Raw genomic sequence first — 14,045 nt, forward strand, 5'->3', positions numbered from 1 at the left:
CTTAATTCATTAATTAAAATATTTTCATTATTTAGCCTACGTGGCAAGATATGGATAGCTCCATGTGGCAACATTAATTGTCATGTCATTAATTAATGGAGAACATGACGGTCAAACTAACGGATGTATGAAAGTGATATGAAAATAAATGTTATGTATGCAATTGAGACGAAAACACTTGATGTATCGAAGGCTGAAATTCGGTTAACTTCAACGTAGTAAAATGAAAATTACCTTATCTTTTTTTTATTTTTTTATTTTATTGTTTTTTTTTGTGGTCAAAATTGTGTTTGGACATTGGAAGATACTAATTGTGGTTTATTTAGGTGGTTTCAGACACCTTGGGCCATACTTTGGCTAACCTCAGTTGGCTAGCCCCACCATACAGATAGTGACAACAATTAAAAACAAAAGGTTGTAACATCAGGCAGACCAAAGTCACCTACTTTGCTGGGTTAATCTGTTTGGTCTTTGTCGTAGTAGTTGTTGGTTTCATCGTATAATATTTTGAAATCATACATATATTTGAGTTTCTTCATTTGAATGTTTCCTGATTAAATTTTTTATACTGAACATGTTAGTGCGTAAAGAATTATTCAAGATTGTCCTTTTGCAAGTTCCAACATGTACGTTTGATACGGTTTAGTCTTCCCTTTTCTTTGCACAATAATCCATTTCTTTATCTTTCATGATTCATTTAAAATATGGCCATTGACTTCTCTCTTCCAATATGTTATCGCACTTGGTTATAATCGAGCAAGACCATTTACTTTTGTTACAACTTCTGAAAAGTTCTCCCATGGACTTTGTAAAAGTAGGTAGCTGCACTAGATCAATTGATGGAACTCGATAAATTTTTATCCACAACAATGGCAAGTCAAGTAATGGGTGGAACTCGAGCAGCTCATGTGTTTTCGATGCTTGTGTTAATCTCATTCTTTGTTATTGCAGCAGAGGGAGCCATTGAGGAGTGTGAGTTTTGTTCAATTGATATGTCCTTTTTCATTGTGCAGTTCATCAGTTTTTGCTGATAGTTGTATGACAGGCTACTGATCTTTTCTTTAGCTTTCTCAATAATAACCTTCAAAATACTTGTGTGTATGACTGCTTCTTCTCCCCCAGGTAGAACTCTTAAGTGGCATTCATAAGTTTGGATCAGCATTAGACTTGCATAGGGTAATTCAATTCTAGACATTTGGCCATGAGGGTTGGTCTAGTATTGTTTGATAGTTTCGATTTTATCGTTACAATAGTTTTCAGTAATTTGGCAGATGTTAGTTGAGAAATCTCATGTCAACTAGACATCAGCTCCTGTAAAGTGGTTAGGTGTATCCATGTCTTATGAGTTGTTTCAGTACTAATCAATCCATTGGAAACTAAGCAGTCAGTCAATGAAATATGGTAGTATGGTATATCAGCTTTGATAAATCAGTAAATGACGATTGAAGCATTGAACTGTTTTACAATTTCTGATGCAGATGCTCCTATGAAGATTCTCATGGATGAATGGGACATAAGACCTCCCAGTTGGGTGGGTTCAGATCCTTGTGTTGGTGGCTGGGAAGGTATTGAATGCACCAATTCACGTATAACCTCCATGTAAGTTCTTGGCCTGTTTCCACCTTTTTCAATGCTCCTGGAAGTTGCTTGCTTCAAATTTGATAATAATTCGACTTCTTTAATTTCAGAGCATTGGCAGATATGTCTTTGACAGGTCAGCTTCCAAGCGATATCGAGCTGTTATCTGAGTTAGAGATTCTGTAGGTTCTATCTCCATTTTTCAATTTACAGTTAAATGGTACTTAATTTGTAAATTACAACTAATATGTGAGCCACAAACCAGGAATTGTCTTTCTTTCAAGAATATACTATGAGGTTCAGTGCTCAATAGGCACTGACTGTTTCAAAGAATTTTAAACACTAGTCAAATCAGTTTAACTGCATTAATGAATTCCTCCATTATTGGATATACATTTACTGATACTGATAACAGATTTATCAATTAGTCTTGTGTAACTCACTTCTCCTCCCTTTTCATATAGGAATCTGTCTTTCAACAAGGGCCTGAAAGGATCACTTCCGGCATCAATTGGAAAATTGACGAAACTAGTATACTTGTAAAAAAAACATAAAGAATAATTGGTTTTTCCACTAAAGTATTTATTGACTTGTTCTGCTAATCACCTTGTTGCTTTCTTCATTGCGAGCCAGAAACCTAGTTGGTTGCAGTTTCGTTGGCCATATCCCAGACACAATAGGATCTCTAAAGCAGCTGTCTTATCTGTAAGGCCTCCTTCTAGCTTCATCATTCCTACCAAAGCGTTTAAACAGGCTGATATGCACTAACTTTGGAACTCTGCATTTATAGATCCTTGAAGAACAATAGTTTCAATGGGCTGATTCCGCCTTCCATTGGTAATCTGACCAAACTTTTCTTTCTGGATCTTTCTGACAACAAACTTGTGGGATCCTTCCCAGTCTCTAACGGGGCTGCACCTGGTCTTGATCAGTTAGAGAACGCGAGGCACTTGTATGTCAACTCTAGCTACTTCTGAGCTGAATATTTTTTTTAATTTTTTTTCTACCTTGGCTCTATGCCCATCTGATTCTCTTATTTATTTTAAATACAGTCATTTTCAAAATAATCAGCTCTCGGGCAAAATTCCACCTGAACTTTTCAGCGCACGGATGAAGCTGATACATGTGTAAGTTTTGTTTAAGCATCTATTTTCTTGAAGGTATAGCTTGAGAATATAGGGAGAGAACCTGTTCAATTTGGCTTAACTACATGACAGAGTAGAACAGTAAATGTATGAGTTGATGTGTATGAAAAATGCGTATCTAATAGCCTCTCCTTAGTGCATATTTCATTTTAAAAGGGTATTGCTGCATCTTTTGGTAATGGAATACCCGATGAAATGTCTTTGATATGGAAACTGAGGACTGAAGGTTTTTTTTTTTTATTTTTTCCATCTGCAAATTCCAAATCTTAAGGGAAACACATTACTTTATCTGCTTGTTACTTTTTTTGTGCAGGATTTTTGACAGAAATAATCTAACTGGCAGCATTCCTTCCACACTCGGACTTGTGCAGTCTGTGCAGGCAGTGTGAGTATTTATTTCATATCCTTAAAGTAGATTTATTCCAAGGTTTTTGCTGCTGGATTTCTACCTCTGTAAAGTTGCTTGTACTGAATATCTTCTTCTGGTACAGACGCCTTGATAGGAATTCTTTAAATGGGTCCGTACCTTCAAGCCTGAAAAATCTTTCTAAAATAGCTGAACTGTAAGTCAATGATTTATATGGAAACTTTTGAACATATTGTTCGGAGTTCACTTTACTATGAGAGGCTAATAGTAATATGGTTTCAGGCACTTGTCCAACAATCAGCTGACTGGCCCCGTGCCCAACCTTACTAACCTGAATAGCCTAAGCTATGTGTAAGTATGAACTACGTTACTGATTTATTAATTCTATCTGTTCACGCATTGTACTTTCCAATAAAATATGAGAATTATGTCACTTTTTCCCGTGAAGAAAATGGTTACAATAATATTTTTCCACGAAATTTGAAAACCATATTCACCATTGTTGATATCACTTTGTGGTCCTTGACTGAATTTGATTTGCAGGGACATGAGCAACAATACTTTTGATGTATCAGATGTTCCTAGTTGGTTTTCGACATTGCAGAATTTGACGACATTGTATGTTTCATTCCTCGTCCATATACCTCGTGTGTGTGAGTGTGTATCTGTTTGCACTTCGAGTCGAAGTGCATGTAACTGCATTTTAAACATCATCGAGCTAAAGAGAAAAGTTTATTGCTCCAAATTAATGTGCCTTTCGTTCCTGAACGGCAGAATGATGGAAAACACGCAACTTCAGGGAGAAGTTCCTCAAGCTCTATTCAGCAATTACAATTTGGAGACACTGTGAGTATCTTACTGATCTCTAATAGCACCACACTTAATTTCATGAATCTAAACGGCTTTGATTTTGACATGGACTCTGTTCCAAAGAAGAGAATGTAAAACAAGGCCTGTAGTACTCTCTTTATCTTTCGTGGTATAGTTGCAGTGATAGTTGTGAAATGATTATTCTAATCTGTGACAGGGTACTGAGGAACAACAAGATCAATGGTTTATTGGATCTCGAAACCATTTCTAGCAACCATTTGCAACTGATTGATATGGAAAAGAACTTCATTACTGACCTTAAACCAAGTGCAGGAGGATCCAACTATACATTAATGTAAGCATTAGTGTTCATTCATATTTGTAGTCTCTTCTTTTCGGTGTTAAGAATTTCAGAAGATCAAATTTCCACAAGATATACCTAGTTCTTATCTGTCATGTCGTCCATTATCTGTTGCAGACTCGTTGATAATCCGATTTGTGAGGGAACAAACATGGCAAATAACTACTGCATTGTGTCTCCATCAAATTCCTCAAATTTGATACCACCAAGTAACTGTGCCTCTGTTGCCTGTAGTCCTGGCCAGGTTTCTTCCCCAACCTGTAAATGTGCATATCCTTACACAGGAACTCTAGTCTTCATATTTGTTTCTTTCTCCAATTTGAAAAACTTTAGTTACTACACAACTCTTCAAGACTCGCTCGTAAGAACCTTTCAGTCCTATAACCTTCCTGTGGAATCAGTTGCTCTGGGTTATCCTACCTTTGGTTCATCTTATCACCTGGAATTGTTCATACAAGTCTTCCCATCTGGTCAAGATCGCTTCAATCAAACAGGAGCATCAGCGATTGCGTCTGTAATTAGCAACCAGACTCTTTCACGTCCAGGATTTTTTGGACCCTACTCTGCTGTTTTTCCTTATGACAACTCAGGAGGAGGTAACTCTGAAACCACAATGAACTTGGAAATATTAGTTCTAGTTCTGCTTCAAAAAGTGGAAATGTTAACTCAATTTTATAATGGATGACACGTCTCTCTTTCCATTTCTCATCATTTTGAGGTGCCTGCAGGATCAAAAAAAGGCTTGATAATTGGTGCAGCAGTTGGTGGTTCTGTGCTTCTGTTATTATTAGCCCTTGTAGGGGTTTATGCTCTCCAACAAAAGAGAAGAGCAGATGAGCAATGGAGCAGATCAATCCCTTTGGTAAGATGTAGTTCATCAATAACTCAAAACACGGTCAAGAAAAATTTGAAGTACACGCAGCAAATTATGTTTCATCGTGCGAGCATGAGTTAATTATTGTGTTCAATGTCTTACAATGTAACAGTCTGGGATTTCAAATATCAGTGCCAGTGCTCCTCGGCTAAAAGGAGCAATATCGTTCTCTTTTGAAGAACTTCAGAAATACACCAATGGTTTTTCAGAAGCCAATGATGTTGGAGCTGGTGGTTATGGAAAGGTTAACTTTGTTTGATTATCTTTCATTATCATAGAGATTATTTCCTGAAAGTGTGAGTCCACCATGTTACCTTGCCTAGCAACATATCAGTGCTTTATTTTCACCAACTCCATAATATGGTGATCTAATTGCAAGAAACCATATGCCATTCATTTGTTTGTTATTTTCACCACAAGAGTGCTTTTATTCCAACCCTATCTTGCTCACCCCACCACAGTTTCATTTTATTTTCATTTTGAAGTCAGATTATGCAGATATCCTGGCTCTCAGTAGTCCAAAGAAAAACTCCTAATCCCTAATTCTGACTTTCTTTTGGCTGGCTATAAACAGCTTGTGGCATTGACTGGCACAAGATGCGACATTCATGACCATGTCATGGTCATTGCTTCCATTGCAGCAAGAAACACCGACTTTTCCTCTTCATTTTTCTTTCAATTTTCTTTTGTAAATACTTTTGTAAGTTTAGGAATAAGGAAGTTTATGATTGAAAGTTTTATTAGAATGGTGTGGGAATGACGAGTATGAGGTAGGAATAAAAGCCAAGTCAGCACATACCTCTTTTTTCTTTATGAAAAAATGTTTATGATACTTCAGGCTTGCCATATATCTCATCTATAGCCTCACCACTAAACTTCAATCCTCAAAACTGCAATTCCCTTCAACAGACTCCACGAAATGATATATGAAGAATAACTCATTACAATGAAAACTATTACAGTCGCTAGACAGTTACAAAATGTATAATTTGGCAACATTTTACAGGTGTATCGGGGAATTCTTCCGACAGGCCAAATGGTTGCCATTAAAAGAGCTAAAAGGGATTCTATGCAGGGAGGGCCTGAGTTCACAGCTGAGGTTGAGCTTCTATCAAGGGTACATCATAAGAATCTTGTCAGCCTTCTTGGTTTCTGTTTGGAGCAAGGGGAACAAATCTTGGTATATGAGTACGTTCCAAATGGTGATTTGTTGGATAGTCTTTCAGGTATTCCATGCAGCTCTTCACCTTGAAATTTTCATTTTTTTTTTAAAGCTGAAACCCTTGTTCATCATTTTTCTTTAATGTAATAATTATACATTAGAAAACTGACTATGCAGGGAAGTCAGGAATAAGGTTGGACTGGTTGAGGAGACTTAAAATAATTCTTGGTGCAGCAAGAGGTCTGGCCTATCTCCATGAACATGCAAACCCTCCAATTATACACCGAGACATTAAATCAAACAACATACTACTTGATAAAGATTTAACTGCAAAAGTTGCTGACTTTGGCCTCTCCAAGTCTATGGCTGATAGTGGAACTGATCATGTGACTACTCAAGTTAAAGGAACAATGGTCAGTATTGAAAACTTCCCACCTCTCTACTAAAAATAATGCACTTTTTCCATATCGACTATTAAGGGTAATAGTGTTCTTCAAGCAATGAGGACTAAAGGTCTGTGTTTATCACAATATCATCCTAAATTATGACCGAGTATTTAATATTCTTTTTTGTTATAGGGCTATTTGGATCCTGAATATTACATGACTCAACAGTTGACGGAAAAGAGTGATGTTTATAGCTTCGGCGTGGTAATGTTGGAGCTGATAACTGCTAGAAGGCCAATAGAGCGAGGGAAGTATATAGTGAGAGTGGTGCAGATGGCAATGGATAAGACAAAAGAACTGTACAACCTTCGTGAAGTTCTTGACCCGTATATTGGTTTGGGAACAGAGCTAAAAGGTTTAGAAATTTTTGTTGATTTGGCAATGTCGTGCGTGGAAGAATCACAGGATAAAAGGCCTAGAATGGGGGAAGTGGTGAAAGTGATTGAGAACATAACACAGCTTGCTGCTTTGAACAACTCAACATCCAATTCAGCAAGTTATGAGGATGGGAGTAGTGATGATTTGCTACCATCTGTACAGCGGTCACGTCCTTGATTATACTCGTATTGCATATCAGCCTGTTTAAACGCTTTGGTTAGAATTTGTCTTGAATCTGATATTGTATCAGTATCATATGACCAATATGTCTATTATTAGATTCAACTAGAAAAACAAGCCTAAGCATTAAGTAACATTTATTCTCCATTACACAGAGCTTCTTGTTGTTGCTTAAACAATTTAGAAAAAGAAAACAGCTCTGATCACCGTATTTTAAAAACCGGCATTTTGCAGAATTTCATAACTTTCCCAATTGAATAATTTTATACAGCTTTGCTTTGCTTGTAGAAATATAAGTAAACAGCTCTGATCAACCAAGTGAAACAAAAAAGTATAGATGGATAAAAAAAAATGTTATTGAATTAACTAAAACATTAATTACAAAAGAATTTACGAATACAGTGCTTGCAATTGTTGCACAAACAATACAACAGAAAAACAAAACCAAAAGGAAAAGTGGTAATTTAATTGATCATATGGAGATTAATTATCGATCTATCATATGACCATTATGGACTTGTGTGACCAATTGCACACATCAATGCCAGTGTCAATATTGTTGCTCTTGGTTGCTTCAGCACCAACAGTAGCACAGCTCTCTTGGTTAGAGGAGTAGTTGGTGCAAGGATGGATATAGATATGAACCAAACGGCTGTGTTGTGAAAGATTACTGGGGATCATCATTGTCAAACAGGCTCATTTCGAACACATGATCGTCAAGCTGCAAGTAGTCTGGCTCTGACATATTGATTTGGGCAATTTGATCATCAATGTCAAGATATTCATGGCTTGTTTCTTTACTTGTCCCAAATCCAATGTCATCTGTGACTTCAATAAACTCGGAGCCAGTAGCGAAACTCTGAGAAGTATGACACTCGGTCTCATGATCTGTACATGGTGTATTCCCCATTTCTTCCCTCTCTGCACACAGTAGCATGCTTGAATATGATTGCATTTGGGGTGTGGTGTTGTTATCAATAATAGTAGGGCCGTCCAAATATGAGAAAGCAATATTCAGGGCTTCATCAAATTCGTCACCCAATAATTGGTTGTCATCAATCATCTCAGGTTGATGGTTTGACTGAGTGACACCAATTGGGTTCGTAACGAACTCTGGCTCATAACTGGTGAGGCCAATTGGATCATGGTCATCAATATTAATCTTTTGAATCTTGCTCTTGGATTGTACTGGAGCATCATCAATACCATGATCCTCTGAGGCAGATTTAAATTTTCGCTTCCTTTCATTCTTATGAAGCTTCGAGTCGTTCTTCCGAATCCGGCACAACACCAATTGATCGCCATCATCATTACTAACACTGGAACTTTTGGATTTGGGCATGGAAGGATAGTCTTTAAGACTGTATTCATGCATAATCCAACAACCATTCTGATCAGATTTAGGGTTTTTATAATGAAACCTCCTCGAGAACCCCAAAACCCTCTGCTCATTCTTAGGATCAAGAACTTTGGCAGAGTTCTCTCCATGCCAGCAGCCATTTCCAGCCTTCCGAGACACACGGGTGCCTTTGGTCTTCAACGTGGTGAAGAAATACAAGTCTTCACCGATCTCTAAGCCATCTCCACCAAAATCCTTCCAAATTTTCCAGGGTTCAGACGTGCCATAAAGATTGATCTTTGGCACCTCGTACTTCATTGGCTTTCCAGAAACTTTGTTGTGAAGATAATAGCCCAACAAGTCAGAATCTTTGGGATGAAAATAAAAACCTACCGGAAGATCAACAGCACAAGGGCCCATGGTTACTTCTCTCTCTGGGAAAGCAAGCAGCTTTCTCTTTAATTCTTCAATCCTGCAATTGATTCGATGGGTTTTCTTTCTTTAATCAAATATGAAGAATTTATCTCTGAGTTTCTTTGGATTTGATTGAAAAGTACAGAGAATTAATCTCTGTTTCTTCTTTGAGGAGAACTGAGAGATCATCAAAAGGCACTCACTTGAAGTGTGGGCTGGAATGGCGAGTGTTGTGAGTGAGTTAATCGTTGACTCCCCTCAGTGGTATATATACACAACATATAATATGACCGTTGCTGGAGTTTCCAATTCTAATCAGGATTTACTGTTGTGTTGCTTTACAGCTGTCAGTTGGTTTAAAATTTGAATTTAATGTGGCCGCCTAAAAATGCAAAAAGTTCGACATATTGAAACGCCACCGTCTCGCTTGATTTGTGTTGCTCTCGAGTCTCGACCGTGGATTCACAAAAGACAAAAGAACGAAAAAAGGGTTCCGTGCATGTGTTTTAATTTTATTGTTTTTATACATTATTAATGAAATTTCTCTATTTTGTCTTTTCTTCAAGGAAAGTAATTTCTTTGCACTTAATTTTTTCTGTGTTAAGGTGCTCAGTCTACAGAAGAAAACTGGAGACTCATTCTCTGGAATGGTGGAAGAAGCTAGAATTGTCATAGAATTATAAGAATGGCGGAAGAGGCAAAACATCAAACAGATGGCGGGCTGTAGCCTGTAGAGCATGGCTGCAATTTTTATCATAGAATTATGTTACTGCACTTGCAAGCATTCGAATATGATTGGGAAATTTATTTCAATCCATGTAATGAACAATATTTCTACGTTCAAGTGTCATTGAGTTACAACAGTTTTTGTGACAATTATCATCTCTTGCACATACACTTAAAAAGGGAAGAGCATTTTACAGACAACCACTTCAGCTCCAAATCATCTTAAGAAAACGTTCCACTTGCGCTTTGCAATTCGTTGTCATGCCGGGCTTTGTCAGTAGGAGGTAGTTCGTAAAAATCTGCCAAATAAGCCAAAGCCTCTGAGTTACTATCACAAACCGTCCACAGAGATGTGATCTCTCCCTTGGAGAGGGTACCCCAGTCCTCACAATCATCAAGGAAGCCTAGAAGCTTTGAATAGAATGAGTCATAGTTCATCAACAAGAATGGAACTGGAAGCTCTGACCCGATCCTTTCTAGCTGAATTAATGCTAAAATCTCAAAAATTTCATCTAGAGTACCAATCCCACCAGGTAGAGCAACAACAGCAGTCCTATCAGAACTGCAGCTTCTAACTGCAGCATCTACCAACCCATGCTTCCTAGCAGAGAAAAACCTGCAAGTATAAAGCAGTTATGCAATTTCGCAGCAGTTTAAAAACACATTTGTAAGTTATGCAAACGCTAAACCCTAAAAGCCTTTGTAAGCTTTCTAGCAGATAAATATATCTTTCCTGCATGTGAGATACACTTCTGATGGTAGGTAAGGATGAAAATTTGATGCTGTCCATTCGCCAGCCTCTTTACCAATCTTAAATCCACCAACTGATTTTCCTGCTTGCAAAGCACCTTTCATGGCAGCATCCATTAGCCCTGGACCAGCACCCGTCCATGAAGTACATTCCAAAAGGTTTGCAATCTGCTCAGTAAAATGTGTGGAACGGAAAATCTCCTCAATTAGACTACTGTAAATTTTAATTCCAAAATGCATTTCAAGTTTCAACATTAATGTGTCAGCCCTGCAGTTCTGTTTCATTTACAGGCATGCTATGCATAAATACTTTTTACATCAATGGGTGTGCTAGGGAAAGCAAGGCGGGACAAAGTGACCCACCTCTCTACCCAACTCTAGTGCTTGCAGATAATGTGAATGATCAGGTCCCATCCTTGAAGAACCCAAATACACGACTCCTCTCCCAAGTCTGTGTATGAGTTCATAACATCGTTCTATCTCTTTCCTGACCTTTGAACAACAAACTAAAAGTTAGGAAACAAGCTGTTAAATTTGCAAGATAATCCCAGTCAGTCAATTATGCTTATAACCAGTAAATAATTATGTTGAAACTAAGGATCTATAATAGTGAGCAACATTCCGGGGCTAAAATTAATGCCTGGAACCAGTAATAAAAGCAGGGCTACAAATGATATGCTAAAACAAGTTATATATGAGAATTAGATCAATTTGTAATATACTGTTCCTCTCCAGGGCATGTGTATAAGTAATTCAAAACATTGTTGCATCTCTTTCTGATCTTTCAACAGCAAACCAAAAATTTAGGAACTAGGCCCTTCAAATTTTCAATGTATACCCTCAGTCAGCAAATAAAGCTTATAACCAGTATTAAAAGCAGGGCTCTACATGATGCTAAAACAGTTCATACAAAAGATCAAACTCTCAACACTTATTGAGAATTTGGGTGACAACCAAACTCGGTCACAACAGCATTATTGCCAAAATATTGCCTGAAAAAACTTCCGAATGGAGTCTGACATATCAAGCATAAAACATTTGACAAAAGGCACTAGATTTTCAATTCACTATTCTATTCTACTTCAAAATTTTCATTTAGACAGTCGATCAAAATTTGGGCTTTTCTAATACAAGTGGGGTTCCCTTAGACTATAATAAGATGGAGAGAACCAGTCTACTTCTTTTATTGTCTAATTCACACTTAACAACAAATATTAGCAAGCACATATGAACATATACAAAAGGATCATCAAAGCTACATACCTCATTTGGGCTTGTTCTCTCATCAAAATCAACTAATTCAGACTTGCATGATATAAGTCTTCCTGGGTGTGGGTAGGGCCTCGACCTTGAGAGCTTGAAACTAATGGCACTAATGGTGGGTCTCTCTCTTGCCCAGAAAGATTGAATCTTCAAAGTCCTTTCATGACAACTTTTTACTAATACATGAGAACCCATTGGAATTGAATCCAACACCGAAAACCCCATTCTCAAATCTTCCAAACGTCTTGAAGATTGATTTGCTGGATGATATTTGGCCAAATTCCAAATGGGTATGTGTCATTAACTCAAATTATCAGCATTGGCAAACAGAAAATTGGTATAAAGCGAACGAAAACCCAAACTTATGCTCTCACAATTTGCAAACTGTGGTGCAAAAATGTGGAACCTTTTGAGAGAGAAGGGGAATAGGGTTCTTCAACTATCAACAGTCCAACTTGCTTCGATATATATAAGCAAATGGGCTACCTACTGCCTAACGTGCCGTCAGGTGTCCACTCTGTTTGTTTTACAAAAGGTTATTTTTCTTCAATTACCTCTAGTAAATATTTTTTGGGTTTTTCCAATATACACACCATAACGATTTGTTTATTTTGTGATGGGAGAGGGTTTTTTCAATAGTTGTGTTAAATAACATTTTGTAGATTATTGTAGGGGTATTTTTGTTCTGGCAGCCCGACGAATGGACTTGGGCTGTTGTAAGAGAAAAAGAAAAGAAATTCCCCCAGTGCTTGAGTTCAAGAACCAAGCTCCCAAAAGAGTTTTCGAAAAGTTTGCTGAAACTTTAAGAAAACATTTTTAGGTTCATTTCACTAATAGCCAAATAAAAATAACAAATTAATGAGTGGCTTGACTTGAGGAGCTTGTGGCATGGGAGCTAAGCTTTCACAAGTCTAGCAATTTGAGAGAGAGAGAGAGAGAGAGAGAGAGAAGTATGAATTTCTTACAGAGAGCAAAGGTTCAAAATGAAGAACAAGAAATTAGGAAGATTTCTATCACAGGGAGATAGAAACAATGGAAGAAGAAGATGGGATGTCTTGAGTAAATTCTCAGTTGCTTGACAAAGCTTGGTCATGCCCTGGATGATTTTTGCTGGGTAGAGCAAGCTCCCTTTTATAGGCACTAAGCACCCTAATTCCATTGATCATCCATTCCTATTTTTCCTTTGCTTCTCTTTATTCACCCTTTTTGGTGAAATTTCCTTAACCAGAGATTCTGGTTGCAGGTTCTTTGGGGTTCCAAGGTTTTTGTGTGTGGACCTCCCCATGGGGTTGAGGCACCACTTGCCTTCTTTCTTGATTTTCAAAATGGAGCTTACAGAGTTAAAGAAAATGGGTAGAGTCATTTGTCCAATGGATATTCCTCCTATATACATGGATTTCCTTTGGTCCCTGCCATGGTTCCTCGTTGACCATCTTAAAGTTCTGACAAGGGTGGAGCACGATGCTAGATTTTTACACGGCACTAGGCTGAGCTTTGTGTACAGCATTGGGTTATTGGCATATTATTTCCAATGTCTAATGGGTTTTCGTCAGGCTACTGAAAATAGTCTATTTATTTTGGGCATTCTACTAATGTGGGTTTATCTAAGTGTTATAGCAGACTACTAGATGTCCTCCTAAGGCATTGGATCATTTTTCTCCCTCTCTCATGCTAACCCATGTGTTTGGGCCCAGAAACGGGCTTGAATTTTAATGCTCCCAAGTGACTTAAAACTTTAATTCCTCGAACCCTCAATGGGTCCTGTGATTGCTTATTCCCGTCCATACCACAACCTTCTCAGCAAGCTCTGGGTAATTATGTGGCTTGGGCCCACTTAAGCTTGTAGCATGACATGGTATTAGAATATCGATCATTTACATGGCATCGTGTGTTTATTTAACATGCTTGTGCTTGAGTTTTATTGTACCGCAATAAGCTATGATCGGGTCAAGTAGCATCAGATAGGTTGGTGAGCGTGGATTTATAAAGCTGGTGCGACATGTGGCTCATGGCAAAACCGTTATGTAGAAACTAAAATAGTCCTACAAATTTTCCTATGTCCCAATTGGGCTCCTTTTGCACTCAATTATTTGTGTTGGGTTAAGAATAAATCATTTTTGGCGGGGCCAACCCTTGGATTTTTGTCCCAATTGGTCTCAAATTATTTGTGTTGGGTTAAGAATAAATCAATTATTTTAGAAAAATTAGAAAAATTAGACATGGTTGTCTTTATGATACATATATTTTTTTTA

General features: G+C 37.6%; 3 protein-coding genes across 3 annotated transcripts; 1 reads left to right on the top strand and 2 right to left on the bottom strand.

Moving 5' to 3' along the window:
• The first annotated feature begins 694 nt into the window (after window positions 1-694).
• Window positions 695-7,457, top strand: LOC103326622 (leucine-rich repeat receptor protein kinase HPCA1-like). Its single transcript, XM_008228864.2, has 19 exons — window positions 695-972; window positions 1,479-1,599; window positions 1,689-1,760; window positions 2,043-2,117; window positions 2,212-2,283; window positions 2,369-2,530; window positions 2,631-2,705; window positions 3,037-3,108; window positions 3,215-3,286; window positions 3,373-3,441; window positions 3,634-3,708; window positions 3,865-3,936; window positions 4,118-4,255; window positions 4,379-4,857; window positions 4,990-5,123; window positions 5,248-5,379; window positions 6,142-6,361; window positions 6,475-6,710; window positions 6,876-7,457. Exons 1-19 carry the CDS (start codon window positions 840-842, stop codon window positions 7,296-7,298), a joined length of 2,832 nt encoding a protein of 943 aa, XP_008227086.2. The 5' UTR covers window positions 695-839; the 3' UTR covers window positions 7,299-7,457.
• A 183-nt stretch (window positions 7,458-7,640) lies between these two features.
• On the bottom strand, window positions 7,641-9,286 carry LOC103326621 (NAC domain-containing protein 72-like). The gene has a single exon (XM_008228863.2). It carries the CDS (start codon window positions 9,058-9,060, stop codon window positions 7,969-7,971), a length of 1,092 nt encoding a protein of 363 aa, XP_008227085.2. The 5' UTR covers window positions 9,061-9,286; the 3' UTR covers window positions 7,641-7,968.
• A 552-nt stretch (window positions 9,287-9,838) lies between these two features.
• On the bottom strand, window positions 9,839-12,685 carry LOC103326607 (Putative lysine decarboxylase family protein). The gene is made up of 4 exons (XM_089049342.1): window positions 11,794-12,685; window positions 10,894-11,022; window positions 10,513-10,698; window positions 9,839-10,395 (listed from the first exon to the last, which is right to left on the bottom strand). Exons 1-4 carry the CDS (start codon window positions 12,016-12,018, stop codon window positions 10,003-10,005), a joined length of 933 nt encoding a protein of 310 aa, XP_088905468.1. The 5' UTR covers window positions 12,019-12,685; the 3' UTR covers window positions 9,839-10,002.
• Window positions 12,686-14,045: the final 1,360 nt, after the last annotated feature.

This window comes from Prunus mume, linkage group LG3, assembly GCF_029339155.1.
Source record: "Prunus mume cultivar Tortuosa linkage group LG3, ASM2933915v1, whole genome shotgun sequence".
NCBI lineage: Eukaryota > Viridiplantae > Streptophyta > Magnoliopsida > Rosales > Rosaceae > Prunus > Prunus mume.

Coding starts and splice junctions, on each gene's coding strand:
- LOC103326622 (XM_008228864.2), top strand. CDS start 840: ATGGAACTCGATAAATTTTTATCCACAACAATGGCAAGTCAAGTAATG. Junction 3,109..3,214: donor GTGCAGTCTGTGCAGGCAGT/GTGAGTATTTAT, acceptor CTTCTGGTACAG/ACGCCTTGATAGGAATTCTT. Junction 3,937..4,117: donor AATTACAATTTGGAGACACT/GTGAGTATCTTA, acceptor AATCTGTGACAG/GGTACTGAGGAACAACAAGA.
- LOC103326621 (XM_008228863.2), bottom strand. CDS start 9,060: ATGGGCCCTTGTGCTGTTGATCTTCCGGTAGGTTTTTATTTTCATCCC.
- LOC103326607 (XM_089049342.1), bottom strand. CDS start 12,018: ATGGGGTTTTCGGTGTTGGATTCAATTCCAATGGGTTCTCATGTATTA. Junction 10,699..10,893: donor CACTAGAGTTGGGTAGAGAG/GTGGGTCACTTT, acceptor TTTACTGAGCAG/ATTGCAAACCTTTTGGAATG. Junction 10,396..10,512: donor AAGTGTATCTCACATGCAGG/AAAGATATATTT, acceptor TATACTTGCAGG/TTTTTCTCTGCTAGGAAGCA.